Source organism: Tachysurus vachellii, chromosome 20 (genome assembly GCF_030014155.1).
Source record: "Tachysurus vachellii isolate PV-2020 chromosome 20, HZAU_Pvac_v1, whole genome shotgun sequence".
NCBI classification, from domain to species: Eukaryota; Metazoa; Chordata; class Actinopteri; order Siluriformes; family Bagridae; genus Tachysurus; species Tachysurus vachellii.
The window spans coordinates 4989462-5016600 of NC_083479.1; the positions used below are offsets into that span (position 1 = coordinate 4989462).

At 39.9% G+C, this 27139-nt stretch overlaps 2 protein-coding genes and 1 long non-coding RNA gene across 6 annotated transcripts; 1 reads left to right on the forward strand and 2 right to left on the reverse strand.

The window, feature by feature from the left end:
- Nucleotides 1-3436: 3436 nt before the first annotated feature.
- LOC132863005 (uncharacterized) lies at nucleotides 3437-6050 on the reverse strand. The gene is made up of 3 exons (XR_009650086.1): nucleotides 5918-6050; nucleotides 4506-4690; nucleotides 3437-4161 (listed from the first exon to the last, which is right to left on the reverse strand). It is a non-coding gene; the product is annotated as an uncharacterized LOC132863005 (long non-coding RNA).
- pargl (poly (ADP-ribose) glycohydrolase, like) lies at nucleotides 5806-12185 on the forward strand. 3 transcript variants are annotated; one of them, XM_060895479.1, is made up of 17 exons: nucleotides 6113-6736; nucleotides 7037-7072; nucleotides 7476-7766; nucleotides 7990-8076; nucleotides 8171-8263; nucleotides 8343-8414; nucleotides 8816-8893; nucleotides 9026-9186; nucleotides 9478-9557; nucleotides 9679-9751; nucleotides 9834-9909; nucleotides 10068-10215; nucleotides 10673-10751; nucleotides 10948-11056; nucleotides 11169-11277; nucleotides 11369-11497; nucleotides 11629-12185. In XM_060895479.1, exons 1-17 carry the CDS (start codon nucleotides 6668-6670, stop codon nucleotides 11739-11741), a joined length of 1803 nt encoding a protein of 600 aa, XP_060751462.1. In that variant the 5' UTR covers nucleotides 6113-6667; the 3' UTR covers nucleotides 11742-12185. The 3 variants fall into 3 exon arrangements, with proteins under 3 accessions (XP_060751464.1, XP_060751462.1, XP_060751463.1); XM_060895481.1 differs by lacking the exons at nucleotides 6113-6736; nucleotides 7037-7072 and adding an exon at nucleotides 5806-5964; XM_060895480.1 differs by lacking the exon at nucleotides 7037-7072.
- On the reverse strand, nucleotides 12048-25300 carry ogdhb (oxoglutarate dehydrogenase b). Of its 2 annotated transcripts, none has more exons than XM_060895476.1 (23): nucleotides 25166-25300; nucleotides 23424-23813; nucleotides 22656-22838; nucleotides 21705-21807; nucleotides 19506-19621; nucleotides 18583-18737; nucleotides 18328-18474; nucleotides 18124-18214; nucleotides 17637-17816; nucleotides 16506-16634; nucleotides 16192-16371; nucleotides 15934-16086; nucleotides 15717-15819; nucleotides 15384-15512; nucleotides 15154-15304; nucleotides 14915-15042; nucleotides 14444-14622; nucleotides 14295-14366; nucleotides 14083-14208; nucleotides 13774-13846; nucleotides 13373-13536; nucleotides 13013-13167; nucleotides 12048-12937 (listed from the first exon to the last, which is right to left on the reverse strand). In XM_060895476.1, exons 2-23 carry the CDS (start codon nucleotides 23649-23651, stop codon nucleotides 12817-12819), a joined length of 3066 nt encoding a protein of 1021 aa, XP_060751459.1. In that variant the 5' UTR covers nucleotides 23652-23813; nucleotides 25166-25300; the 3' UTR covers nucleotides 12048-12816. The 2 variants fall into 2 exon arrangements, with proteins under 2 accessions (XP_060751459.1, XP_060751460.1); XM_060895477.1 differs by lacking the exon at nucleotides 21705-21807 and adding an exon at nucleotides 22077-22170.
- Between the last annotated feature and the right edge of the window lie 1839 nt (nucleotides 25301-27139).

Sequence of the window (27139 nt, forward strand, 5' to 3'; positions counted from 1 at the left end):
TCTAAACCATATACCCAAGAATTAGGTTCAATTCCCTCCAATGGAACTTACATTAGTTATTAGATTGCATGAACCTGATTCTCACAAGCCACATATTTCACTTCACTACTTCATGCCATGGCTATAAGAGTCTTCTGAATTTGGTCGACTTTTAATGTAATCAGTGTCCGGATAATGAGAACGATTTCATTAGGCCTCCTGATTGTGTTCTTTCTAGATAAACAGGAAGGAGAACTTAGATACTGTGTGAACAGATGTTGCTCAGTTTAGGAGCAGCCAGTAGCACTGCTTGTTACTGGCAATGTCAAGATAAAAGATTTAAAGGAGTATTTTCGGGGGGAGAATCAACTTTTTCTAGCCACGGATGCTAGTCAGAGATAAAAACCCGAGAGCGTAAAAGACGGATGCTGTCAGTCAGATTTGTTAGGTTTTATTAAAGTGTAAATTTATCCATAGACAAAACAAAAAGGAACATCGCTTTAAATATAGCAATGTATTTAGAGTCTTAATTACTGGCTGCTCTCAGATCCTAATAGGTCTATAAATGAGTTTCAAGAGAAACTTTTCAAGAGTAACTTTTCAAGAGAAAACCTATTAAGTCATTAAAATAATAGACTAATCAGTACCAATAATAATTGCAACACTTTACATGTACCACAAACCATGTACTTCATGAATTACACCCTATTTAACATTGACAAAGTGACTTTTATTCATTGTTGTTTTTCTATTTTTTAAATAAGTTAAAACAGCCTAATAATAGTCAGCATTTTTGTTGAAGCAATGTTTATCCCATTAACAAGCCCCCGATACGAACTGACGCTGTAACACTTTAATGAACGTGTTTGATGATTTTAATTGGCAAAACCACAGAAAAATCTGAGTTCAGGAAGTCACACTGGGCGTGAGGTGAGAACTAACTCGTATGAGAATTGACTAGTATGTCTGAATATTGCATAGCACAAGGTACAGATATTAGCACAATAATTCACAACAAGAGACTGCAATCTACCTAACGACATGTTTTTGGGAGGTGAAAGGAAAGCTGAGAACCCAGAGGAAACCCAGGGAAGAACATGCGACACTCTACTGTACGTCGTCAATAACCCGAGTTCATTGTTGGAGCAGAGAAACCCTGGACATGTCAGGCAGCACTGCTACAAGCTGTGTTTAAGGAACGTGCTGCAGTTTGATTTGTTTTATAGCACAAACTAATTAAAGAGTAGTCAATGCAGATCATTTTACTTTGCATGCTAACATTCCTTGCGGTTTATAAATGCTGATGTAAATGGATTGTTAGTGTTAACCAGTGCAGTAAACATGCTAGTTAAGAGATCCTTAAGGTTCGAGCCTGAGCTCAGGTTACTGTGTTTATGTTGGAGTTTTGCATGTTTCCTGTGTCTGTGTAGGTTTCTGGATTCTCCAGTTTCCTCCCAAAAACATGCCGTTCCTATCGATTTAAATGATTAATGTCACATTAGTCACTGTTCCTTCTGAAACACAGAAAAACTCTTATCTCTGCCCCATTAATGAACTCTCTTTCAAAGTCAACTAGATCTTTTCTGCTTGTTATCTTGATTGAAAACTGAGGGCCTCTTCATATTTATACAACCCATACTGTATTGTAGGATATGAAAGACTGTCAATCATTTCCCCATTTGCCTAATCATTGCCTAATTTAGGATTTAAAAAAAAATTCCTTCTAATAATTCTTCATTCATTTCAATCTCTTGCTCATTTTTTCTTTAGATTCACAGTTCAGTGTATGTTATTCAGTGTACATTTCTCAGTGTACGTTTCTCAGTGTATGTTTCTCAGTGTAGGTTTCATGGCCAGTGATCTTTAAAAAAGATTAAATAAAAAAAGGTACTTTTTTAGCCGTTAGACAACATCAGGCACACCTCTTTAAGTCAATTATGTCTGCTTGTTCTATTGTTTGTCAATCCCTAACTCATTTGCTAGGGTGTAATTGATATTCCTTCCTTGTTCTATCTTGTTAAGATCTCACAGGGCAATGCTATATCTGCAGAAAAAGAGGAAGAGAACTGCCCTTAAGACATCAAGTCAATAAAACAGACACTTTACCATGCCAAGAGGGAACGGATCGTACCACTGTGGCTCCCAGCCAGGAGCAGAGGTGCAGGAAGAATGGGTCGTTTGGATCATACACAATAATTTTGAGCAGCGTGTGTATCAGTTTTGAACGGTTGTGCTGTAAGCAATGGCACATGTATGAGGCAGAACAGGGCTGCGGTGATATATAGAATGAGCTAGAGAGTTGTAGTTTCCTTTTGTCATCCCCCTGTTCAGGAATGGTACATTCCATGCCAATGGCAAGAACATATCATGGGAATTATCCAGCAGAGAGAGACAGCAGGAGGGAGGGAGGGAGGGAGAGAGAGAGAGAAAGAGAGAGAGGCTAGACTGAAGCTGCTGAAAAAAGAACAATAGATCTGCAGTCTTGATGAGCGTGACTGAATGTGACTCTAGAGGTTTGAAACCAGACAAGTGCTGTAGGGAGTGAACGTTTTGTCAGAGGTGCAGGGAACAAAAGGAGTCAGCTGACCAGGTAATGAGAGGACAAATTAGAGCCCGTCAAAGCATTACAACCTCACAAGCAATATCGATTTTTCATCCCTTCAATTAGTTAATTAGATTAGACCTTGCCAAACACTAAGGGAACAAATTGAGTTTGAAGAATATTCCACAGGTCTACCAGACTAGAGAGAATACACGAGATCTACAGAATTAAAAAAAAAAAAAAAAGAAAAGAAAACATTGAAATCATTATCATTGCTTTATGCTTTTGTGTGTAAGATCAGTCACTTGAAGTGCCTGCATCTCTGTGTGAGGCCAGTGCAGCAAAGGCAGGAGGAGGAGGAGGAGGAGGAGGAGGAGGGGGTAAGTCAGACTTATGTTCAGCAGCTCCCTGTTGCCCTGGAAACAGGTGCTGAGATTCTTTGCCTTTTTTCCCCATCTTTTTCTCCTCGCTATCGATGTCAGTGCCACCTCCCACAGCCTCCCTTCCCCCACGACCTGCCGCATGCCCCCCCCCCTTCCTCTTCCCCATTCCCATCCACTGCAGTCATTTAACAATGTCACAGGCCAGAACAACCCACCAACCCCCCTTCTTTTTGCCCTCCAAGAATGAAAAGCCCGCCATATCAGGGTCAAACAGCACCCAGCTATTGCCTCCGAAGAGTGCTGGGGGATTTCTTCCACTGCTGTGTGCACTGCTCTCACCCCCGGCCCGGGCCGTTCCAGTAGGTTAAGCGAGATGAAACAGACGAAGAAGAATCTGTGAAAAGAGTAGCACATTCCTGACTTTCTCTCTTTTCCTATTCCAGCAGCGTGAACCTGTCAAATACACATGGACAATCTGTACCAGAGTGATGGACGAAATTGTTGATAGTGAAGCTGTTCTTTTTCTAGTGAAGGAGATTTATCTGGTGTTTAAACCACATTTCTCGATCTGAAGCCCAAAAGTGAACACATGGAACAAACTCGAGTGAAATTGGAACTGGAGTGTTTGCTTTCATATTCTGGCCTTTTAAAGTCAACAGTGCTTTTTGGAGAGGCCGTGCTCTGCATTCCATTGTAGTGACTTCTCCCTGGCCTGGAGAGGAACATTCCCGAGAAGGGGCTAACAGCAACAAAAAAAAAAGGGAGGGAGGGCAGAAGGTGGGCTTTGAGTGGCTAGATCAGGAAGAGAGACTTGTTCTCTCCCACCTTCCTTGCAGGACACAAGAACATTGCAGCACTTGTGAAAGCAGGCACGGTAACTTAAAATGCACAAAATCATGTAGACAAAAGCCACCTTTTTCTACTTTTGAAGCCTAGCAGAGCACCGGTTCATAATTTCAGACAGCTGTGTTCATACTAGATGTGTAAGAGGTCACCTCGTGAGGGGCGGGGAGAGCTTGTTGTGCAAGCCTGCGGATAACAGTGGCGTAACTCAGAAGGACGTTAACAGCCACATCATTCGGAGTAACAGCGATTGAAGCGGGCATTCTGTCCCACTCAATCACACCATGGCACTCCTAATTAGGATGAAAACAGCCAAGGCTCTAGAGAAAATACGTCGACTGGAATCTGCTGTCCTCTGTCACTGAAATAGGAAGTGTTGTGATTCCTGTTGGCCATGTGCTGGTGTAGTAAACACTGTCACGATGAAAGATGTTCACTGTTAACAGGCAACACTGAAGAAGATACCTACTAGTAGCAGAAAAACAACAGGAAGTAGAATGAGACAGCATATAGAGGCAATCTCTAGCATAATTTAATCATTACTTTTTGTTCAAGCAGCATGGATAAGACACAGGCTTAAGATAAGAGTATAACCAACAGCTGGAACTAAATTCCTTGTGTGTGTCAACACACTTGGCCAATAAACCTGATTCTGATTCTGATAATCGTGTGATAGTGTAGAAAAAAAGTGAGGGAGGAGGGAGCAACACACACACACACACACACACACACACACACACACACACACACACACACACCCTCAGGGTAGAACCATCTGACTCAAACAGGGAGAGCTTTTCACATTTAAAGTGGCCTGTTGTTCTGGTTGCCAGAGGTGATTCTCTATGAATGGTGTCCTGCAGAGGGGGTCAGAACGACTCAGTGAGTCAGCCAGGACAGATCTGCATTGTCAGTGAGAGCTTATAACATTTACAATGTTGGACTGGGAAAACAAGAGAAAAAACGGTTATACAAACTTAAAACAAGCATTAGGTAACATCAGGTATATTTGCTACCTCATTAATGCAGTTGTTCTTAGCCATTTAGCAGATGCACTTATCCAGAGTGACTTACATTTTATTTTAATTTATAATACTGAGCAATTGAGGGTTAAAGGGCCTTACTCAGGGGCCCGGCAGTGACAGCTTGGTGGAACTGGGATTCAAACTCATAACCTGCGGGTCAGTAATTCAACGCATTAACCACTAGACTACTATCACTATCACGCCACAACTTAACCAAAACGCAACATAACCAACATAATCATTTGAGTTGTACCGCCATCTATTGGTAGAATCACGCATACATAAGAAGATGGTCTTGTATGTACACGTTAACGTGAGAGCAGATGAACTGGAGTTACTTATAACAGCAAAAAAAAAAATAAAAAAAATAAATAAATATATATATATATATATATATATATATATATATATATATATATATATATATATATAATGGCAAAAATCATTTGTTTATGCTGATTTAAAAAATGTCGATTTCCATTTCACCAGTGTAATGGTAAAAAAAAAAAATTACTCACCGGTAAAAAAAACAAAAAACAAAAAAAAAAAAACAAACAAACAACTGAGTAAAACTAAAAGGTTAAAGAGGTTTTGGTTTATTTAATTAATGTTACTTTTTTATATTTATTTATTTGATACACATGCCACTTGAACACTTTTAACACGTGGAGTGACTTTAAAATTAGTGTTAATAAACTAAATGCAAACACAGATGAAGGGTGAACCGGTTTTTGTAGAGAAATGACCTATGGACAGTGTTTATATGAACTGAAAGGAGCTTTTATACAAAATATGTGTCCTGCTTTTATCTATGTTGAGGAACTTGCTTTACATCTTCTAGAGACTTTCACTATTATTTCCTTCCATTCCTGCAATACTCAATGCTCACACTTTTTTAAGTGCTTACACTCCTACAACACACACGTGGATAAAAAGAGATGAAAGTATAAAGTGCAAAGCAGCACACTGGATGGATATGAAGGTCTAACAGGCCACGCCCACTTTTAAGAGTCTTAGCGGAAGTGTGAACTATATTAACCCTTATATTAAGCCACAGTTGAGAAAATGTTGGACTTTTGTATTTTTACCTGAATGTAGTAAGACAACTTAAAAAAAAAAAAAACACAAAAAAGAGTCACAGATACCTGCTTGGGTCTGACAAAAGTCACTTCCGGAAGTAAATTCACCCACAGTAAGTGAATTCATATTAGAGAACAATAGAGAAGAGTTTTTGCAAGTATTATAACATTTTTCTGATTTTAGAAGACGATGGTGAATTATAGAACTGGGATTATATACGTAGTTTCTATTCTGATAAAAGAAAATGTCGTGTAGAGTAAATAGTAATAAAGTGTGCATATAAAGTTTAGTAAGGAAAAATGATCAGCTTATTTACTGACCGTATAACCCCGTATATACGCGCATATGAGATTCTAGCGCTTGGGCAATGTTGTTCTTCCTGAACTGAAGTTTTCAAGGTAACATTTCTTTTATTAAATGCGGTAAATTGCACCGAGACACCCAGCTGCTGTTGGTGTGTTTACACGTTGAGGACGTTTGTTTACAAGCAAGAATTTAAGGAATTGAAAAGATTTACCCTGTTTGTGTTTTTGACGTTTATTATAGCTCTTGTCACGTGACCACGCTAGGATAAGAGTCTGTTCTGTTTTGCGTTGCGAATTCATTTATGACCTTTTATTCTTCTTTTGTTCTTTTATTCCTGACCTTTTTGTTGTGAAATTTGAAAATCGCAAATTCAATTGAAATTGTACAAAACTTAAAAATGGGGTGTGAAAGGACAGTCTTTGGTAGCATAAAGTTTAATAGGAGGTTGTAAGAAAAAAAAAAAAGAAAAAAAAGTCTTGTGTTTCCTATCGAGAAGTTCGACGACTAACATGAAGAAATTTATTATTGGATATTTAGCGCTTTGTACCAATCACGGGCAAGCAAGATGTCACTCTAAGGTACAGGACAGATTTATTTGTGTGTGCGTGTTTTTGTGTGTGTGCGCGCGCGCTTGTGTTTGTTTTTGTGTGTGTGCGTGCGTGCGTGTGTTTGTTTTTGTGTGTGCGCGTGCATGTTTTTGTGTGTGTGTGTGTGTGCGTGCGTGTGTTTGTTTTTGCGTGTGTGTGTGTTTTTGTGTGTGTGTTTTTGTGTGTGTGTGTTTTGTGTGTGTGTGTTTTGTGTGTGTGTGTGTGTTTGTGTGTGTGTGTTTGTGTGTGTGTGTATAAACTCAGTCTACACTTTCACATTCGGTTTCTCAGCAGCCGTTTCTTTATACAGAAACTAATCGACACGCCGTGAGTAATCATTTTCACTCATTTTCTACATGTGATTCCTGTAGTGATAATATAGTGTGTATAAGTTCTCTGAAAGTCGAATTAAAATTCGTCCAAACTGTTTGTATATAATCGAAAGCTCAATGTTTGCACAGTGGGCTTCAGATTAATGTAATTTAGTTTAGAAAAAGACTGGGAAATGCAGTTTAGTTTTTAGGGCTACTGTCAAAATAGTCAAACACACTGATCATCTATTAATATTAAATCAGAGGACAGGGCAAGGATTAATTACAATTTATACTTACAAATATTTAATAAGTTAAAGTTAAACATATGTTTCAAATTGTTTGCTGCACTTGTGTAATGTGTTATATTACAAGGTCTCAGTGGTATCTTAAGAATTAAGTAGCGTGTTTCTCATCAGATGGCTTGTAAGAATGACAGCTCTCAGATGAGGGAATGCCTCAGTCACCAAGACACAGCTAAGGACAGCAGAGCAGGATTGCGCCAAGAGCTTATTGACATCTCGCCTACGAATCAAAGGCATAGTGAGGGTGAGTGCTCTGGGACTGAGGCCACCGACTTGAGTCAAAAACCAGATGCCGAGGCACAGCCAGGAGATATTTGCTGTGGGAGAAAGCTGAAGAGAGAACCTGAGTGCCACATGCAGCTGGATAATCTGAGAGCAGACAAGAATCACACAGTGCTCATAGATGTAAGCGCCTTAACATTTACTATCAAATTCATAAAAAACAGTATGTATTTCTTAAGCACTCTGTAACAAAAAGCATCAGAACTGAAATTGTTTATTCAGATCCTACACAGGAAAGTGGTAGCTTAGAATCTTGAGAGAGACATAGGAATAATTACGTACAAAGGCAAGTTAGATGTGAGGGTTTATTTTAGGTTAATTTACATGAATTATTTTGTCTCAACAGACAAAGGAATTTTCTCATGGCAAAATAGTTGCATATGAGGGAAAACATGTTTGGGATGCCAACCATGTGAAATTACCCCAAAATTACGTAAGTGTACAGTTTCAAACACTTCTGGAACGAAATTCATAGAAGTTTCCAACACTGACAGTATCCATATATTAAAGATGTGCTTTTTTCATAGCCGGTTAATTCCAAGGAGTCTCGCTGGGAAGCCACACAGAGAGCTCTGCAGAAACTTAAACCGAATAAACGGGTTTCAGTAGAAGATGTAGAGGTATTGTAATGTACATAAAACATAAATATAAAAAGTATAGAGTGTACTGTTAAAAACTGAGTGTCTTCTGTTATTTCAGGGGGCCATTAAAATTTACAATCAAGCCCACAAACATGATTGGCATTTTGATGCCCTTCGCATGTATGCTCAGGTAAGTGATGTAATAAGCCACTCACTGTAGCCCAAATGTTGCTCTGAGCCACTGGCAGTAGACAAAGATGATCAGAGGGCAACAGCTGACCAGATATTACTTGGGTGTCCAATCTGAGGTACTAGCAACCTTCCACACAGTCCGGTTTGTTTGGACACTGATAAAGGCTAGAGATCAATGGTCACTGCTAAAGGCTAGAGATTAATTCAATCTGCCTGCTGGCTGAAAATCATCTACCAGCTACATATCACCTGTTCAGCTGTGGTCCTTGGTTGTTGTTGGATGGAATAAAGATGGACTGACTAATTTTGGATAGCAACAGTTGGGCTACATTGTACTTTCAAAGCAACCTACCGATATCTTCTACTCAATATTTATTGGTCATTTATGAATTCGTTCAGGAAAACGAATCCGGTTTTTCCCATGTGATTCCCAAAATGGCCAAACTGGCACTCAGGCTGCCGGAGCTCATCCAACATGTAAGTACCACCTATGTATTCTATTCATTATGTTAAAGCAAATATTTTTCCTTTTCTTGTCGAATATATTTTTGTCATTTCATAATGAAATGCTGGGATGTAAGTTTATGTCTACCTTGTGCATGAATTCAGCCCATTCCTTTGCTGAGGGAAAAGTCCAACCACAAGATAACGCTGTCCCAGGAGCAGATCTCCTGTCTGCTGGCCCATGCGTTCTTCTGCACCTTTCCCCACAGAAACGCAAACTGCCCTGGCAGTGAATACATCAATTTCCCCAGCATCAACTTCAGCAGGTATCCCTTTATTTACAGAGTTGCTTCACGAAAAATGAAAAAGAGACCAAACAAAGAGGGTGAAAGTTAACGTGTTTCATCTGAGACACAGGAAACTGACTGCATTGCATTGCAACCAGAAGTTGGAAAAATCTTCCTTCTTTCTCTACTAACCGTTATAGACCGAGGAGATCATTTGATTTATAATTTGAGTTTATATTGGCTGCACAGTAAACTTGCGAAGAAAGAATTAGTTTCATTGTGCTGTAATGTGTATGAGACAAAAATAAAGGCTTCTTTCTTCTTGCACAGGCTGTTTGCTGAAAGGTCTCCACGAACATTTCAGAAGCTCCGAGCCCTTTTTCACTATTTCAGCACTGTAACCGGAGAAGGTAATGAAGGCAACTCAGTAATATTGTCATTAAAGTAGAATTCTCTGGAGGTCTCACTGGACGTCCTGGAAACTGTGACGCTTACTGTTCGTATTGTATATTTTTCCGTGTTGTGGAACAGGCAATAAACCAACTGGACTGGTTACTTTTGAACGAATATACATTCCTCAATCTCAGTGTCCTGAATGGGAGAAGTAAGTCACTTTCATTTGGTTTGTGAAGCCAATGCAGTCATGAAGAGTGGGCAAGTTCTCACCAATTCGGTTTGATTTCTAGACGAAAGGAGCATTTGACCAACGTCTGTGTGTATGCAAAAGGCTTCATCGAGAAGGAGGGCAGTGGCATGCTGCAGGTTAGTCTTTCCAGCTCAGAACACAGGATACATTTTATAGGGTACTGATCATTTTAGGTATGATTTATTTTATAATAAAGAACCAAGTTGAATTTAAGCAGTTACTATAGTAACCAGTGAAACATCATCACGATCTGTTTCTCGATCACTCTGGGAAGGTGGATTTTGCCGCCAGTATGGTAGGTGGAGGAGTGCTCGGGCGAGGACTGGTGCAGGAAGAGATTCGCTTTCTGCAGTGCCCTGAACTGATCGTGGCTAGGCTCTTCACTGAAAAACTGTCCGACAACGAATGCCTGAAGATCACAGGTAGGCACCAGGTCCAAGAGACTACTGAAGACTTTCTGAGGTGTCTAATTGGATTTGGGTACCGATGATAAAATATTAGAAATGTTTCTTCTAAAATAACATGAATAACAGTTATTTTTGGACAAAGAAGGTGGATTTCTCAAACACCTGGCAAGCAAGCGAAAGTATTATGGGAATATTTAAGTATATATATATATATTTTCTGATACTGATGCTCGAAAGAATTGACACACTTGACTCCAAATTCAAGCCCTCGCATGCTGTCACAATAAACAAATTAGGTTTTCAGGCACCACGATATGTTAAGGACATTGTCAAGTGCACGCTGTTTCTCTTGTAAATAAAACAACTTAAATACTAAAACTATATAATAATCCCAAACAGATAAAAATAAATAAATAAATAAATGGCCACTGTTTTTTTTTTTTGTTTGTTTGTTTGTTTTCTTCTTTCTCAGGCGTTCAGACGTACAGCAATACCAGCGGCTACAGTGATAGCTTTGTCTGGGAGAGACCCTATACAGACTGCACCAAAAGGTAAACACCAAGCAAGTAAATGCAAATGAGTTCACCTTGAGAAAAGTGGAGATTTGGGAAATGCAAATTCAAGACATTTTATATTATTAGTACTGCATCTGAATAACTGAATCGTAAATAAATTTACGCTGATACTGAAATAGCTGATTAGCTGAAATATTCGGTTATTACTTTCAACCCCGCGGCTCTGTTCTAGGGACGAGTGGAAACGACGTTACTGTCAGATTGTTGCCATCGATGCGACAAACTTTGAAGACCCAAGACAGCAGTACAGTGAGAAAAGCATAAAACGAGAACTCTTCAAGGTCAGCCGTCTCTCAGGAACACGAATAACTTTGTACCTTGTATTGAGAGGGCTGAAATATCTTTATATATATATCTTTATATCTTTATCTTTAAATGTCTGTTTTTAAAAAGGCATTTGTCGGATTCAGAAGAGATCCAAATATTCCTATTGACTACACTCCTGCCATTGCAACTGGCAACTGGGGATGTGGAGCTTTTAAAGGCGATCCAATGCTCAAAGGTGATCAGAAGTTCTTGCTCAAAACATCATGTTAAGCTGCATGTAAAAGATATCTTTTTCTTTTACACCTAATCTCTCTGTCCTGTGAAAGCTCTTATCCAGATGATGGCTGCAGCTGTGGCTCAGAGAGACTTGGCGTACTTCACCTTTAACAACGAGAAGCAGGCAGGTGAACTGCAGAGAATGTTCGACTTTCTGAAGTGTCACCAGGTGACCGTCGGTGAGTAGCACGCGAGTGTCACGCTAATACTCTAGACACTATTGAAACATGCTGGCACGTTTATCTCACATCATAGCATTGCACGCATTGTTTCATTACAGCCGTTAATTAAAGTCTCCGTCCTCCCGCAGGCAACTTGTACAACCTGCTGCATGACTACGGCAAATACCACAGTCTTCATCAGAGAGGGAAGAATGTGTTTGAGTACATCAGAGAGAAGATTGGCCACACCAGTCACTTGTGAAAACCTGCACTTCGCTGGAAAGCAATACAAAATATTACATCGATACCGGATGTAAAAAACTTTTAAATGGTGTTCGATTTTGGTTTCAGGGTTTAAAATTAACCGCAAATGAAAATTCATACAAAGCACTTTATAAATTAGTTTTGAATGTGGTTTTCATTACAAAAAGAAATTATGTAGGGTAGATGGATTATGAATATAGGGTATTTTGTGTCAAGATTTGACACAATATTAATTTCTTTTTTATTAATTGAAATTCTTTTAATTGGAAATACTGTGTACATGCGATCTAAGGAAAGATCTTAATGAAGCCAAGCTGCTTTTATTCAATGAGGTATTTTAAGAGTGCAACATACAATATTATATGTAGAAAATAAATAGAAGTCGCTAGTTTTGTAGTGGTTTGTTTGACATCCTGTTTGACAATAAAAGGAGGAGATTTCATCTTTCTGCCTGAGTTGCCTCCTGAGTGTTTCGTGTTCCAGCACTGAGATCAGATAACGAGAAGGATTGAGAAGGATAGAAATAACAGAAGAGTTATATACTTTGCTTTCCCTCCTCCCCTTTTTTATAAAGCCTGAGTTATTGCCACTGGAGACACACCGGCCTAGTGTACAATCAGCTGGCCAGCGAAATTTAATAAATTCATAATATTCCATTATGTGTTAAAATAAAATCCATGAAAAACTGTCCGGTTCTTTCCACTCTCTCAAGACCCCTTCGATTTTAGTGGCACGTATGTTTGGACATGGTGTGTGTTTTGGTACATAAATAGCATTTAAAAAAAAAAAAGAGTCTAAAATGCCTCTTGGTTCATGCTCCATGTCAGCAGTAAAAGCTACAATGTCCCCAGTTTCAAAGCAGCCAGTGTTTTGAATTTAATTTAAATGCGAATTTTTTTCACCAAAGTCTAGCCTGACTTACCGTCTCTGATGCTCCGTTATTGAAGCATTACAGAGACGGTGCAGACGAAATGACTGGGAAACAGTTTCATTATGTTGGTGACTGGGGACGGAGATGATAGGATGGCGCTTTTCTTTGCAGGCAACGGGGTGTTGTCTTGGTGGAGTGATGTTTAGCGCTTGTACTGGAAGGCATCAAGGTTGAAGGCTGTGTTCAGGAAACGTTCCAGTTCCATGAGATGAGAATTCTTGTTCCCAGTGGCTGGGGCAGAAGCAGGCTCACGACCAGCATACCTGAGCATAAGAGCAACACACTCTTAATTCCAGAATTATGAGAAGAAAAAGGAGAAAAGTTGGAGAAAGGTTTACCAGACGGGACGTGAGCGGGCGATGGTGGTGCGGATGCGCGGCCTGATGTAGTCGTAGTAGCCCTGGTTCTTGTGCTCCTCTTGGCACCACACAATCTCAGCCTCTGGATACTTCTCAAGCTCTGCTTTCACCAAGTCAAACGGGAACGGAGAGAGCTGCAAAATTATGCAAACGTTATAACAGACATAACTGCTTAAGTCTGTCAAGTAGAGGATTTACAGCCTCTCTCTCAACCATGTTGTGCAGCTAAATAAAAAAAATTTTTCAGCCACAATAGACGATTCTCGGCCATCACTGCAGCCCTGAAGAACTATGACTCAGAACTTTAATTCCTTACATAAGTGTATCTGTTTCTAGCACCTGTTCTATGCGGGAAATAGCCAACGTAGCCTCCATGTCTTTGTTCTTGCGCTCTTTGATTAGGTCGTAGTACACCTTGCCAGTGCAGAAGATGATGCGCTTCACTCCAGCTGGATTCTGAGATGCTGCGCCGTCTTCTGGGATCAAACGCTTGAAGTGTGTGCCTACACACGTTTAAACAGCATCACAATAATGAATACATGTTCACAGCAATTTCTCCCAGCATGATGATGATAATATCTGAATAAAGAAAACATGACTTTGTGATACACAATTTGTTTATTCAGTAATTTGAATTAACTGGAAAGGTTTTGCTCTCTGTGAGCACTTGCATGATGGCACCAAGCATTTCTTCAGAAAACTGAGTGTCAAATCCAGTCTGGAATAAAATAAGCACTCACCAGAAACCATGTCATCGAATGCGGACCTGGCTTCTGGGTGGCGTAACAAGGATTTGGGGGTAAAAATAATTAGCTGTAAATAAAAGAATGAAATTAAAAATTAAAAATAATTAAAAAATGAAGCCTTTTTGTCTACCACATGATTGAGAGAGATGAAAGTTTTGTTCATTTTGGAAGCGTATTACTTTATCTGTGACTAAAATAAATGTCCTGGTATGTGTGTCGGTAGAGTGCATGTCAACATCATGAATTCTAGTGAACGTCAGGTATTGAATATCGGTGCGTGTACGTGTCGTCGCAGGTTCTCACAGGTTTGCGGAAGGGTTGAAGGATCTGCCTCCTGAGCACATGAAAGTAGTTGGCAGGAGTGGAGCAGTTCACCACAATCCAATTACAGTCATACAGCTGCCGTACCTCAAAGTCAGCTGTGATTTTCTGAAATGAACACAAATAGCATGAACAAAGACGTACAAAATAGAATTCTGTTACATCACTTCTGAAGGATATTGTGTGAAACCTACAGGAAAAGCATCAGTGTCATCGTTGCACATCTGAAGGAAGCGCTCCGGGCGAGCAGAGGAGTGCTCAGGACCCTACAAACATCAGGGGTTTTTAAGAACGGCAAAGAATTAAAATCAAGACGGAACACACAGGGATAACTGGAACATACCATTCCCTCCATGCCATGGGGAAGCAGTAGGACGATGCCGTTGTGGCGCACCCACTTGGCCTGGCCTGCACAGATGAACTGGTCGATGATGCACTGGGCTGTGTTGTGGAAGTCTCCGAACTGCGCCTCCCAAAGCACTAGTGCATTAGGGCTAGCCATCGCAAATCCCAGCTCAAAGCCTAGACAGGGATGTGGTTAATAGTCACACTTGATAGGGAGACCTTGTGTCTTAAAACATAACCTAATAACCACCCACTTTGCATTAAAAAGGTGCAGGTGATGAAACCAATAATGCCAGACTGCATTAACATTTTAAAATAAACATTCCTTCTAACGGAGTTTTTAATTAACTGGAAGGAAACGGCACCAAAGACAAACTCTTTATCGAATTGTGTACAAGACTCTACAGTTAATAACACAATCTGAAACACAGCTCTAGTTTATGGTTTATCTGAAATGTAAAAGGTTTACCTAGTACCCCATACTCTGACAGCGAGCTATTGCACACAGTGTAAGGAGCCTGGTTTCGGTCGATGTGATTCATAGGGATGCAGGTTCTCTTGTCTACGTTCTGATCATGCAGTACATGGTGGCGGTGGCTGTAGTCATGACAAGAAAAGTCCATTAGAGTAACTACTAGCAATTTGACAAGATCTGATTCACGTCAGAGATAAGTGATCAATTCTGTAACACGACAATGTAACCAGAACCTGAAGGTGCCTCTCTCCACATCCTGGCCACTAAGCCGCACATGGAAACCCTCTTTCAGCAGGGAGCCGAAAGCCATGTACTCGCTCAGGGCCCAGTCTACTGTCCGGTTCTCCACCATCGCCTCTCTGCTCTTCAGGATGCGTCCCAGACCTTGTAGAAAAAAAGTGATTGAGATCTGAGAGCGTTAAAGTTTGTCTGTTACAGGTGAAAAGGGTGAACCTAAACACACCTCCGTGGACAGTGAAGTCATCCACAGGCACGGAGGAAGCCACTTTTCCGATGTGGGCAAGCTGCTCTTCCTTCAGGCCGGTTGAAGGACAGGTCATGCTTTTAGGCTGGCCGTCCAGAGTGAAGAAATCTGCAAATTCATTCCCGGTTAAGTCAACGAGACTACAACTAGAACACATGCATCTTACTCACATGTACATAAGCAGATAAAGTTAAATGTTTTGGTCCTGGCACAATGGCGTGAAAAAGAACCTCTAGTAAAATTGTTATGAAGCAACAAAATGTTAGTAATAGAGAACTTTAATTCATGACACACTGTCCCACAAGCACATACCAGGCCAGGGAGAGTCAAGCCAGTGTTTGATCTGTAGGATCTTCTCGTCTTTGGAACGTGCGTAAGCCTCCTCACAGATCTTGTCATAGTTGGTGATCTCTTCCTAACGGCGCACAGTCAAGAACATTTGTTTCAGGATTACCAGAATAAACTATCATTTATTTTATGTGCTGAATTTTGAGCGATCACCACATCTTTATACATCCTGCCCACTGACCTCGTACTCCTGCCTGGTGACAACTCCATCTGATATGAGCTGCTCTGCATATTTTTGCAACACAGGCTTCTGCTTTTTAATCTGTTTGTACATCAGTGGCTGCGTGAACATCGGCTCATCCATCTCGTTGTGTCCGTTCCTCCGGTAACATACCTACAAGTCAGTCCGTGTATCAGAGTTTAGAAAAATAAAAAGATACTGAGATGTAACACATGGGATGTAAATGACAATGTTATGTGGTGTTAGTCTGTGGCTTACCAAGTCCACCACCACGTCTTTATGGAACGTCGACCTCCACTCGGAAGCAACTTTGCACACGTACATCACGGCCTCTGGGTCGTCGGCATTGACGTGGAAGATGGGGGCATTAACCACCCGGGCCACGTCAGTTGGATAGGGAGAAGAGCGAGCCATACGTGGGTCGGTGGTGAAGCCAATCTAATAGGTCAAGACAAGCTTAAGGGTTGGAACTATTCCTATATTCCTATTGACTGTGTTCCAAGTAATCAGTAAAGAGTCTTACACTTGGTCAGGTTATTAGGACATCTGAAATGAGTGGATGGGAAACACACCTGGTTGTTGACTACCACGTGGACTGTGCCATGAGTGGTGTAGGAGGGAAGATCACTCAGGTGAAAGGTTTCATACACGATGCCCTGACCAGCAAATGCTGCATCTCCATGTAGAAGAATAGACATCACCTGTGGGGAAAGCCATAGAAAGGTCTCTTGTGGTTTGAACATACAAATATACACTATTCGCTGTGATACTGTGTAGTCTGGTACAGTGAAGCAGGTTCAGGTATTACAGATGCTGCAATACGATGTTCTTGTAAAGCGTTAAGCTAGACAGGCAAGATTCCAGAGAATGGAAGTGGGCATAACATATATAGACTCGTGCCAAACTACAGGAAAAACCTGAATAACTGAATGAAAGAGGTATAGATGGTTTTAGATAGGTGTACCATAAAACATCCTAAAATGCTCTGTAAAGTATCGGTGTAAAGTAACGTCTGCGTTTAAATCTGCAAGAAAACATCACTGTAAAGGCTGGAGATTGTGGCGAAAAGCTCACATTTGACAACAGAAGAGCCACTGATCGGGTCATTAGGAAAAGCATAACGTGGGAGGGATGTTATAGCAAGGTCGCAGTGCATAAGCACCATATTACAAAGACAAATGCACAGCTGAGAGTTCAGTGGTGTAAAAACCAAAGGCTCTGGTCTACAGATGAGTGATTCAGAACAGTCAGATGAGTCATTGTTATTCAACCATATACCCGACAAGTGGGCGAGAGCATGAGTGGCTTTTGCTAAGAGAAGGGTACTGGGTGTCTGATGACTCTGTTTTGCTCTGGAAGGCATTTTTGCTGGCACGGTTGGTGTAAAAATTTGTCCCCTTTATCTTATGGTGAAGCATTTCTACCTGATGTGAGTGGTCGCTTCCAGGATCGCTCTGTCCCCTAATATAGAATTTGATATATGCATATTTTTGGGAAGTGGAATATGCGAGTGTTGCCTGAAGATTGTGTCTTCATGAGCTTTAAAAGAACACGGAATGGAACAGTCTGTACTAAGCAGCATATAGGATCTGAATGGGTTTAATGGTTTTACTCAAAAGATAATCCAATTGTGAAATGTATGTTTTATGATAATGTTATGATAATGAGCAGACTGGGTTTGTAAGACAGAGTAGAATGCAGACCCTGTTGCCTTCGGTGTCTCCACAGTAGAACTGCTCAGCCTTGGTCTTGCCCTGTACTACTGGGTTCACTGCCTCCAGGTGAGATGGGTTGGCCACCAGCGACAGGGTGATGTTGCGGTTGGTCACGCGGTTAATCCGTCTGTTATACGTCCCCAAGTGATACTTCACGTCACCTGAACCCTGTCAGACAAACAACAAAAGGGAAACTGAAAGAACCCAGAATGAAATGCTGACAATGTTCTAAAACCTGTTTCGAAGGGTAGGCGAGACAGAAAAATATCTGCAGCTTGTATTTTTGGTTCATTCCATTCCTTCCATTTAGAATTGTGTATCGAATTAACTTTGTGTCGGCTGCGAAATCACTCAGTAGGGCCATTATTTACTAAAGAAAATGGATTGTAGGATTGTAATAAAAAAACAGTTTAGATATTTGATGTTAGTAACAGTCATAACTAATGTGACAAAAGACGTAGAAATAAAAGCCAACCTCGTCAGCAGCCTCAAGCTTGGAATCAAACTGACAAAAGATCTGCTCCAGCTCTTTACGGATGACGTTGGCCAGTACATTCAAACGTCCTCTGTTAGGAAAGAAATACTCACGTGATACACGTTCGATGCATGCAATCTTACTCAAATTATAGCACGACTAACATTCTAACTAAACAGACTGTGAGAAAGAAATCCGAGGCACCTGTGGGGCATGCCCAAGATCACATTCTCCACACCGTTCTCACTTGACTTGTCAATGATTGTCTTGAGGGCAGGGATGAGCGCTTCACACCCCTCCAGTCCAAAACGCTTCTCTGAGGACCACTTCCTCTGTAGGAACTCTTCAAATCTGTTGGAAATAGAGAAAGCCCACCATATCATACAGTACATTTCCATGTGCAATACCATAACCTTAATTAACAATCAGCTGAAAAGGGCAACGTAAAATTTTGCCCACCTTGTAGAGCGGACCATGCGAGCTAGAAGATTACGTTTCTCCTCTGGAGTGAACTGCATTGCGTCTGGCTTCTCAAACTTCCTCCTGATCCATTGGCACTGCTCTAAATCGTTGATGAACATGAACTCCACTCCAATGTGCTGGCAGTAGGCCATCTGCAAGCAGGGGATAGCAATAACACATCACTACATTCTTCCACAGAAAAACCCTACAATCTGTTCATAAGCATACACAAGGTGTTTAACATTCATTCATTCATTCATCTTCTACCGCTTATCCGAACTACCTCGGGTCACGGGGAGCCTGTGCCTATCTCAGGCGTCATTGGGCATCAAGGCAGGATACACCCTGGATGGAGTGCCAACCCATCGCAGGGCACACACACACACTCATTCATTCACTCACGCAATCACACACTACGGACAATTTTCCAGAGATGCCAATCAACCTACCATGCATGTCTTTGGACCGGGGGAGGAAACCGGAGTACCCGGAGGAAACCCCCGAGGCACGGGGAGAACATGCAAACTCCACACACACAAGGTGGAGGTGGGAATCGAACCCCGACCCTGGAGGTGTGAGGCAAACGTGCTAACCACTAAGCCACCGTGCCCCCTGGTGTTTAACAATGTCAACTAATTTTCAATACGTACATATCAGTCAGAATTAAAACCCGACAGGCCGTGCAGTTGTAGTCATTATTTTCCCATAACAAGGTTAAAAGGACAGCATGCACATCTTATACAAAAAAAAAGTTCATTAACTTTTTTTTTTTAGTAACTTAACGTTACTATAGAAACCTACCATTCAAGCTGCTGTTATGGCAAAGTAATCAACATTACAGTGTGAAATTAGTTAAAAAACCCTTTCTAAGCTTTTTAGAAGTCAATTTCACTTTAACTCAAAGAGATAAAGGGTCGTACCTCTAAGCGGGAGATGATCTCCCTGAGCGTCAGAGCGGATTCACTGCCCCCGATGAAGGTGGTGGTGGGAAGTCGGAACACTGTGTCCAGGTCCGACTCGCTCAGACCATAGAAGCCTGAACACGCAGATAAGACAGAGAGGACAAAACCACCCATCATCGTCAGCCGTTCCAACAGAACCAAAAAGAGTTTAAGGAGTAAAAAAAACAAATAACATATAATTTCACATGACAAAGAAAGCTGATACATGCAGAGAATGTGAAAAAAGGTAAAAGAAAGAAAAAAGGAGATGAGAGGATAAAGTATTATTTGTTATTATTTGGATCTCAACATGAACATTCACTTTATTCCTCGGGTCAGTTTTACAGGTTTGGAACACCCTTCACATACTTTCTAGAAGTTTCTCATTGCGTTATACAGTCACTAAACACCTGCTACATTTATAGCAAAACAAGAACATTCGCTTGTACATGCTGTGCTCCAGAAGGCATGTGTTTACTGTCACTGAACATTATTATTAACACTACACCATATCAGGTGTAAAGGTTCAAAATGGTTCAAATGATTAAAATGCTGATATAAATATTGTCAAACAGTGCTGGCTTTCAACATGTAAAAAACACTGTATACTAATACTGCATTCTCTCTATTTAAATATTTACACACTGTTAAACAGAACTTGTCTCTCATGTGAAGACTGTAGAGATTTATACTCAAACAGCTGAGAGATCTTTGTTTTAATCCAACCAATTTTTCCATTACTGTTTAGACGCTAACTGATAATACTTTCTTAGTCCTTCCTTGATCAAAATCCTGTGGTTGCAGTTATAAGAGTCAAATTATACAGAATGAAGGGACGACAGGAATAATCGAGGACATAATTAAATAACTGGAGAACGTAACATAAGCCCAGGATGTTTACCTGGTTTCGAATGGTCAACAAATTAATTAATTATGGTCAATTAATCCATCCCTGGGTTATTTTTAATTCAGCTGCTTCCCTATTTGAATGGCAATAACACCAAGTTTTACCAAGTGTTATGACTTGACTTGCTCTTTTCTTGATTTGAGTTAAATAAAGTGATTTGTACTGAAATTTAAATAGGCAGAGAGGAAAAACAGCACAAGATTACAACACACCAACTCTGAAGCCAAGCTAGTCAGGAAAATATCTGAGTGCAAAAGCAACAAGCTAGTTAATCAGTAACTCGTGCAGAAAACAAAAGACTTTCCTTATTTGAACGTGGGAGCTGTTTTGCTCCTAACCACAAATTTAAAATGAAAGTGAATTGGACTAAAAAAATATATATATATATATGCAGGAATGTAACCTGGTGAGAAGGCCAAAAGCAGCACAATACTGACATTCTTGGATAATGATGCTGGTTCCAGTAAACAAGACACTGTTGACAGATATAACAAGTTTCTTTTTCCGAACCTGCCATAACAACATTGTTGAAATTGCAATTATTAATTGGTCAGAAAGTGTAGTTGTTATTTCTTGCTACAAAGGGGAATCATGGGTTTATATTAACTATCTTAAACGGCATTGTTTCTGTAGAACCAGCTTTCAAATGCTTGATGACCCAATCAGATGTATCATGAGAAACCTATTCGACATTTATGTAAGGATTCTCCAGTGTCAATGCTTTATAACAGCTGTCCAACATGAGAAAGTCTTCAGTATGAAGGTCTATTGTGGTTTGTCAGAAACATTACAAGCTGCATAGTACAATGGTTCATCAAGGTACTAAACTAGGAACTAAAGTACTAATGCAAAGGCAAAGAATTCAAATAATTATGGCAACAAAACAACACAGAAAGTAGAGCTAGAAAACAACCTGACTTTGCGATATTAATGTAAGTATTCTGTTGTGTGTGTCAATCCCAAGAACAATGCAGTGAAAGGAACACTGCAGAAAGGCCTAGAAGGGAGAGAAACTGCCTACTAAATGGAAGACAATAAATTGTTACGGGTAAATATTCAGAAGTCAGGCTCCAGTCTAGGTTAGAATATTCTCCCCTTTTCCCTGCTGACCCTGTAGTGAACTTAGCCTACCCATTGTAAACATTCACGCATGTCAGGCTGTAGTGACATGTCATTCGTGCACAGTGTGGATGGATGTGTGAGCTTTTGGGACAGAGTGACATAAATCTCCCAAAACGTTCTCTTCACATCCACCGGTGGTAAAAACTCACCGAGCTTACTGGAAGACGTGATTATATCCATGGGGACACACAAATCGAGATCAGCATCCAAGATTCCCAATGGGTCCAGCTGGGCTACGTGATGACCACGTATCTGTAATAGTTCAGGATTTCAGGAGAAATAGAGATAAACAGGAGCAACAGCAAGAAGGAAAGAGAGGAAGAGAGAGAGAGAGAGAGAGAGAGAGAGAGAGAGAGACATACACAGACAGAGACAGAGAGGAAAGTAATACAAAAGAGAGTGAAACAGTAAAAGTCAAAACACCCAGAGAGGATGAGATGAGAACAGAAGGGGAAAGTAAAAGCAAAATTAATAAAGAAGGACGCTTAGCACAGACACTACACCGCACAAGAGATTCTCACCGACTTGGTGGAACCCCACTGTAACCGGGGAATCGTCAAAATTTACACAACTGATGCCCAAAGGATCAAGTTTGGCCACGTGGTGACCTCTGACCTGCAAACAAGGCAACAGAACTATCCAAATAATTGAGTGCTTCTTTGGTACTTATGATGGAAAGTAAATTTAACAACATTTCTTAAGATCTTATTAATGAACTGTTACACCTATAAATTTAATAAAATTAATTCAACAGAATTTTCTGTATAGACATCTTGTAATTAATATGAAGAATAACAACAACAACAACAAAAAAGTAGACATTTTAATTGAAAGTTAAATTAATTCCATTGTGACCAATGCTGGATAATAACTTTAAAAAGAAATGATAATACAATCTTTGGAAATTCTATTCTAATGAATTTCAGCTCATCAAACGACACATTTTTAGTCCTACGCACACTAATGTAATCAGATTTCACCTATTTCAAGAGGAAAAACAACAAGTATGATCATAACTCAAGTCAAAGTGGATGCATTCAAATTTAATAGGTACAATAGGCCCAATGACGCCTGTGTGCTTGGGAGAGTGAAATGCCTACCTGGTAGGCACGAATGAGAGACTGCACCGCCAGGTGGTCCTCCACCAGCTTCTTCACATTGGGTTGGGATCCAACCAGCGCCTGAGGTAACACTGACTTTATCGCTGCGGAAGAAGAGGGACTCTGGTAGGCAGCACCAGGAGGAACAGCCGCAGAGTCATTGCGAAAGAAGATGTCCCAAGACTGTGATAGACATGAAACAAAAAACTGTTAAAATAATGGTTACAATATTAAAACAAACAAAGATTTTACCTCAGTCTCAAATAACAGATTACTAACAATTTAGCCAAAACAACAATGACAAGCTTCATTCTTCAAAACCGTCCTTTCTCTGAAGTGTAAACAATTTTTTTAGCCAACTGCCGGAAAGAAATGCTTTGGAAGAATGCAATCAGATCTTTTCTCGTGTTAAAATACTAGGCAGCCAAAAACTCCTTTCAAACCCAATTAAAATCCCCATAAATAACAACAGCTAAGAGAAAATAATTAATATAATAATTCAGTCTGCAAAACTGTAAATTCAGATGATTCGCAAGATTTTGCAAGAATTGCATCTAAAATCCAAGATGGTGGAAAATTTGAAATTAGGTGGAAATTGACACCACAACGTGAACTGATCTCATCTCAATCAAGAGTTATCCTAGTAACACTACAATTACAAAATTGGACTAGATGAGTCAGTTACACTACAATTACAAAATTGCCGTCAGAGAATGTGCATGATAATTGCATATAATGAGTATTTTATTAAAAAGTGTATTGAGTTACCTTATGCACACTCTTAGGGTTCTCCAGCCATGCACAGTACAACTCCTCCAAGTAGTTGGAATTCGTGCCATTGAGAAATGGCTCAGAAACAATAGGCGCTGTGTAGCTCCTTTTTGGCTGAAACGTCCTTAAAGCACAAGCCAGTGACCTCTGCTGGGTAAACACCTGAGCGTTCTGTGTGGTTGTGAGCAGCTGAAGCCAAGCACCACAAGTCCTCAAGCGATGCATTGCAGTCTTTAAAGCAGCTTGATGCTCCTTCACCGCTTCAAACCCGCAGCCTCAAGAAAGTCCTTGGTGACAAAGCGCCAAATCCACAACTCCCAAGATGTAGATAGCTGTTAAATATACCACTGTCTTTCTCTCCCAGTGTGTCTTGGGCAGTTCCACAAGCTGGTGTGGTAAAATAAATTCATCAGTTTTCAAGACAATAGAACACCATTTTAGCTTTCTAGTTTCTCTAAGATCAGAATCAGAATCAGATCCGGGTTTACTGGCCAAGTGTGTTGACTCACACAAGGAATTTGGTTCCAGCTGTTTGTGAAAATCAATAAAAGTACAGACATAAATAACATTAGACTACACAAGACAAGACAATACAGACTATACAAGACAATACAGATGATATGATATAATAGACAGTATGAGCTGAAAGAGGTTGTGTCCAGGGTGTGAAAGGTGAGTAGTGATTTTTCCTGACTGTTTTCTGGTTCTTGTATGGTACAAGTCCTTGGGAGTGGGCAGGGGGGCACCAATGATTTTTTCTGCTGTTTTTACTGTGCGTTGCAGTCTGTTCCTGTCCTGTTTTGTTACATGACAATATGACAGGAACTCTTGTCTTGCTAATGCTACATTAAATGTGACTACAAACGGATAAAAAGCACGACATAAAAACGTTTTAGTTGCAGACTGCTGCGATATAAATAAAATAAAACCATTCATGATGTACTGTATTGGAAAACAATAACTGTAACAACAGCGTGTCCAAATGTTTCATTTTTATTAATTACTTACCTAATCTATGTCTTACTCTAGTACTTTCTTTCTTTTTGTTTACTGTCTGCGTGTGTTTGGTGACCCAACCGTGGCAACTTCACTACCATGCACTTTTCACACTTTATGTACATAACTGATCTGTCATATATTCTGTATTCATATTTAATACTCATACTGTCTATATTGTATCACATCGTCTGCATTGTCTTGTATAGTCTGTATTGTCTTGTCTTGTATAGTATAATGTTATATATGTTTGTACTTTTGAGAGTCACAAAACAGCTGGAACCAGATTCCTTGTGTGTGTCAACATCAACACACTTGGCCAATAAACCTGATTCTGATTATTAAAAAATATACAAATCAGACATGACATTCTGACATGATACTTTCTCCCTGAAAAGAGAATTTCTATTTCATTAGAGAGCACTACACTTATTTATCTGTGACTAACAGTTGTTGATAATGCAGCCAAGCATATTAGGGATTGTCGATGTAGTTCAAGATATTACAGGACAGAACAACTAGCTAATTAGACAAACCGCAAATCAAAATCCTGTTGATAAAAACAGCCTTTAGCAGTAAAATTCACCCAACAAGACCTCTATAGCAGCTGCGTGAAATTCACACTGGTGTGAACTTCTTTTCGTTTTGTTGCTGTTGTTGTTTTTTTTAGCATTGTGCCTAACGAGGTACACTCGAGTCTCAGTATATGCGGCAAAATATAACGAAGGAGAATGAAACCTTACCTTGAGAAAAATGGAAAACCTTCGCAATAAAAATGACAGTTTAATTAAAACATACAGGACAATTAATAAATTAAATAAAAGGCTGTACTTGTCGGTGTCAGAGCCTGGCCAACACCAGCACTGATGTGTTTCTGTTTCAACTTTCAAACACAGTGAGCTCTTGTTATTGCGTCATTTGGGGGTGTGACGTCACGAGTCGAGCTTCTACCCATAACACGGTGTAGAATATAAATACTAAATATTAGCAGGAACAGGGCTAATTATTTGAAGTAAAATAAGCATTACTATAGCGTTTATTTTTGGCATAAATATCAAACGACTTATTTTGGATTTCTGTGGTAGTGCTAAAAAAACCACACAGTATGACATGAAGCATCAAGAGACTGGGGCTGATTTCTTTCTATCCCAAGCTGTAGACTCATGAAACCTTTACAATGTCATGTGTGCGACTTGGGTTAAAAAACATTAATCGTGCATTAGATTTTTGTCCAATCTGCAGCATGCCACTAACAACACATATCAGATGCGGCGATCAATGTGAGATCGATAGTCACTAGGGTATGTTAAAATGTTTGGATATCTTAGCATTTAATTAACTCATTATAGCCCTTAATTGAATCATTGTCTTGTTTGGAAAGATAAGGCTTGTCATTAGGAATATCAACTCTACTCAAAAAACACATGCTCCTCTAAGTAGTTAATGATCTGAAATAAAGCTATTTGATGAGGGGGAAAGGAGGAGGCTATAAAAAGATAATGCTTCCAGCTCACACTTTACACTGTCTAAAATGTCATTAACGAGTGAAAAGGGAAACTTTGGAAGTCAGTGCCAGATCTGCATGACAAAGAAACCTTTCAGATAGAACTGATTGCCAGAAAGCAACGTTAAACTCCTATCAGATACCATAGATCAGGAATGTTTACCTGACACATAATCGGTTGTGCAACACTCATGGAAGAGTCTCACAAAGTAAACCTTCGTCTGCCATCAAAGGTATGTTTGGATTGAATTGCCTATTATGCTTTGGCATTGTGTAGCAATCAGTAGCACAGGGACCACTCCCCATGTAGATGGAAAAATGGATTCTAATAATTACTGACATATTATGGAAGCAGACGTGACACAGTCAGTCAAGAAAATGAAGCTAAGAATGTCTTACAGTGTGTGAACATCACACTTTCATGTGCTTTTGAATATCCTACTCCAAAATAATGTGCAGTAATACGAAATTTGCTGCTATAACATCCTCCACTTATCGGTAAAGGCTTTCCATTGTCTGTGGAACTTGACAAATCATGATTCTGGGTTGTGAGCTCATCTGGATACAAGCGCATCAGGCTCACATGTTGGATGATCTTGATCGATGCATTAGCTGATCCCAAAGACGTTCAGTGAAGGCTCTGTGCAGACCACTTACATTCTTCCACGCCAACCATGACAAACCATATTCTTTATGACCGTCGTTTTGTTAACATAGTGCTGTGGCAGCATTGATCAAAGTCCCTTATGCCCAGTGAAGGGAAATCTTAAGAGTAGACAACTCTAAGCTATTCCATGTTTCCAATACTGTAAAAAAATCTAGTTAAAAGGACCAAATATGGGTGTAATGGTCAAGTGTTCACACATGTATGTCCATATAGTATATAATAAATATTATAATTATATTATAAATATATTATAATATATAATTAGTCAATAAACACAAACTAAAGTTTTTCAAGATAGCATAAAAATATAGCTCAGAAGTAGAAATGTTTTGTAAGGAAAGTTCAAACAAGAATAGAAATACTATAATCCAGGAACCGTGGCCAGGGGTGCCTCAAAATTTGCGTATCTAACTGATTACATAATATTACTACGTATTAGTAAACTATTATGACTCAGTACTTTGAGGTAAAATGTGTATTTGACTCATGCTACCATCACAGATACTGGATTTAAAAAAAAAAAAAAAACACACACACACACACACA

Coding starts and splice junctions, on each gene's coding strand:
- pargl (XM_060895479.1), top strand. CDS start 6,668: ATGAAGAAATTTATTATTGGATATTTAGCGCTTTGTACCAATCACGGG. Junction 11,057..11,168: donor TAAAACGAGAACTCTTCAAG/GTCAGCCGTCTC, acceptor GTTTTTAAAAAG/GCATTTGTCGGATTCAGAAG. Junction 11,498..11,628: donor GTGTCACCAGGTGACCGTCG/GTGAGTAGCACG, acceptor GTCCTCCCGCAG/GCAACTTGTACAACCTGCTG.
- ogdhb (XM_060895476.1), bottom strand. CDS start 23,651: ATGCATCGCTTGAGGACTTGTGGTGCTTGGCTTCAGCTGCTCACAACC. Junction 14,367..14,443: donor CCCATGGCATGGAGGGAATG/GTATGTTCCAGT, acceptor TGATGTTTGTAG/GGTCCTGAGCACTCCTCTGC. Junction 13,537..13,773: donor ATTCGATGACATGGTTTCTG/GTGAGTGCTTAT, acceptor AAACGTGTGTAG/GCACACACTTCAAGCGTTTG.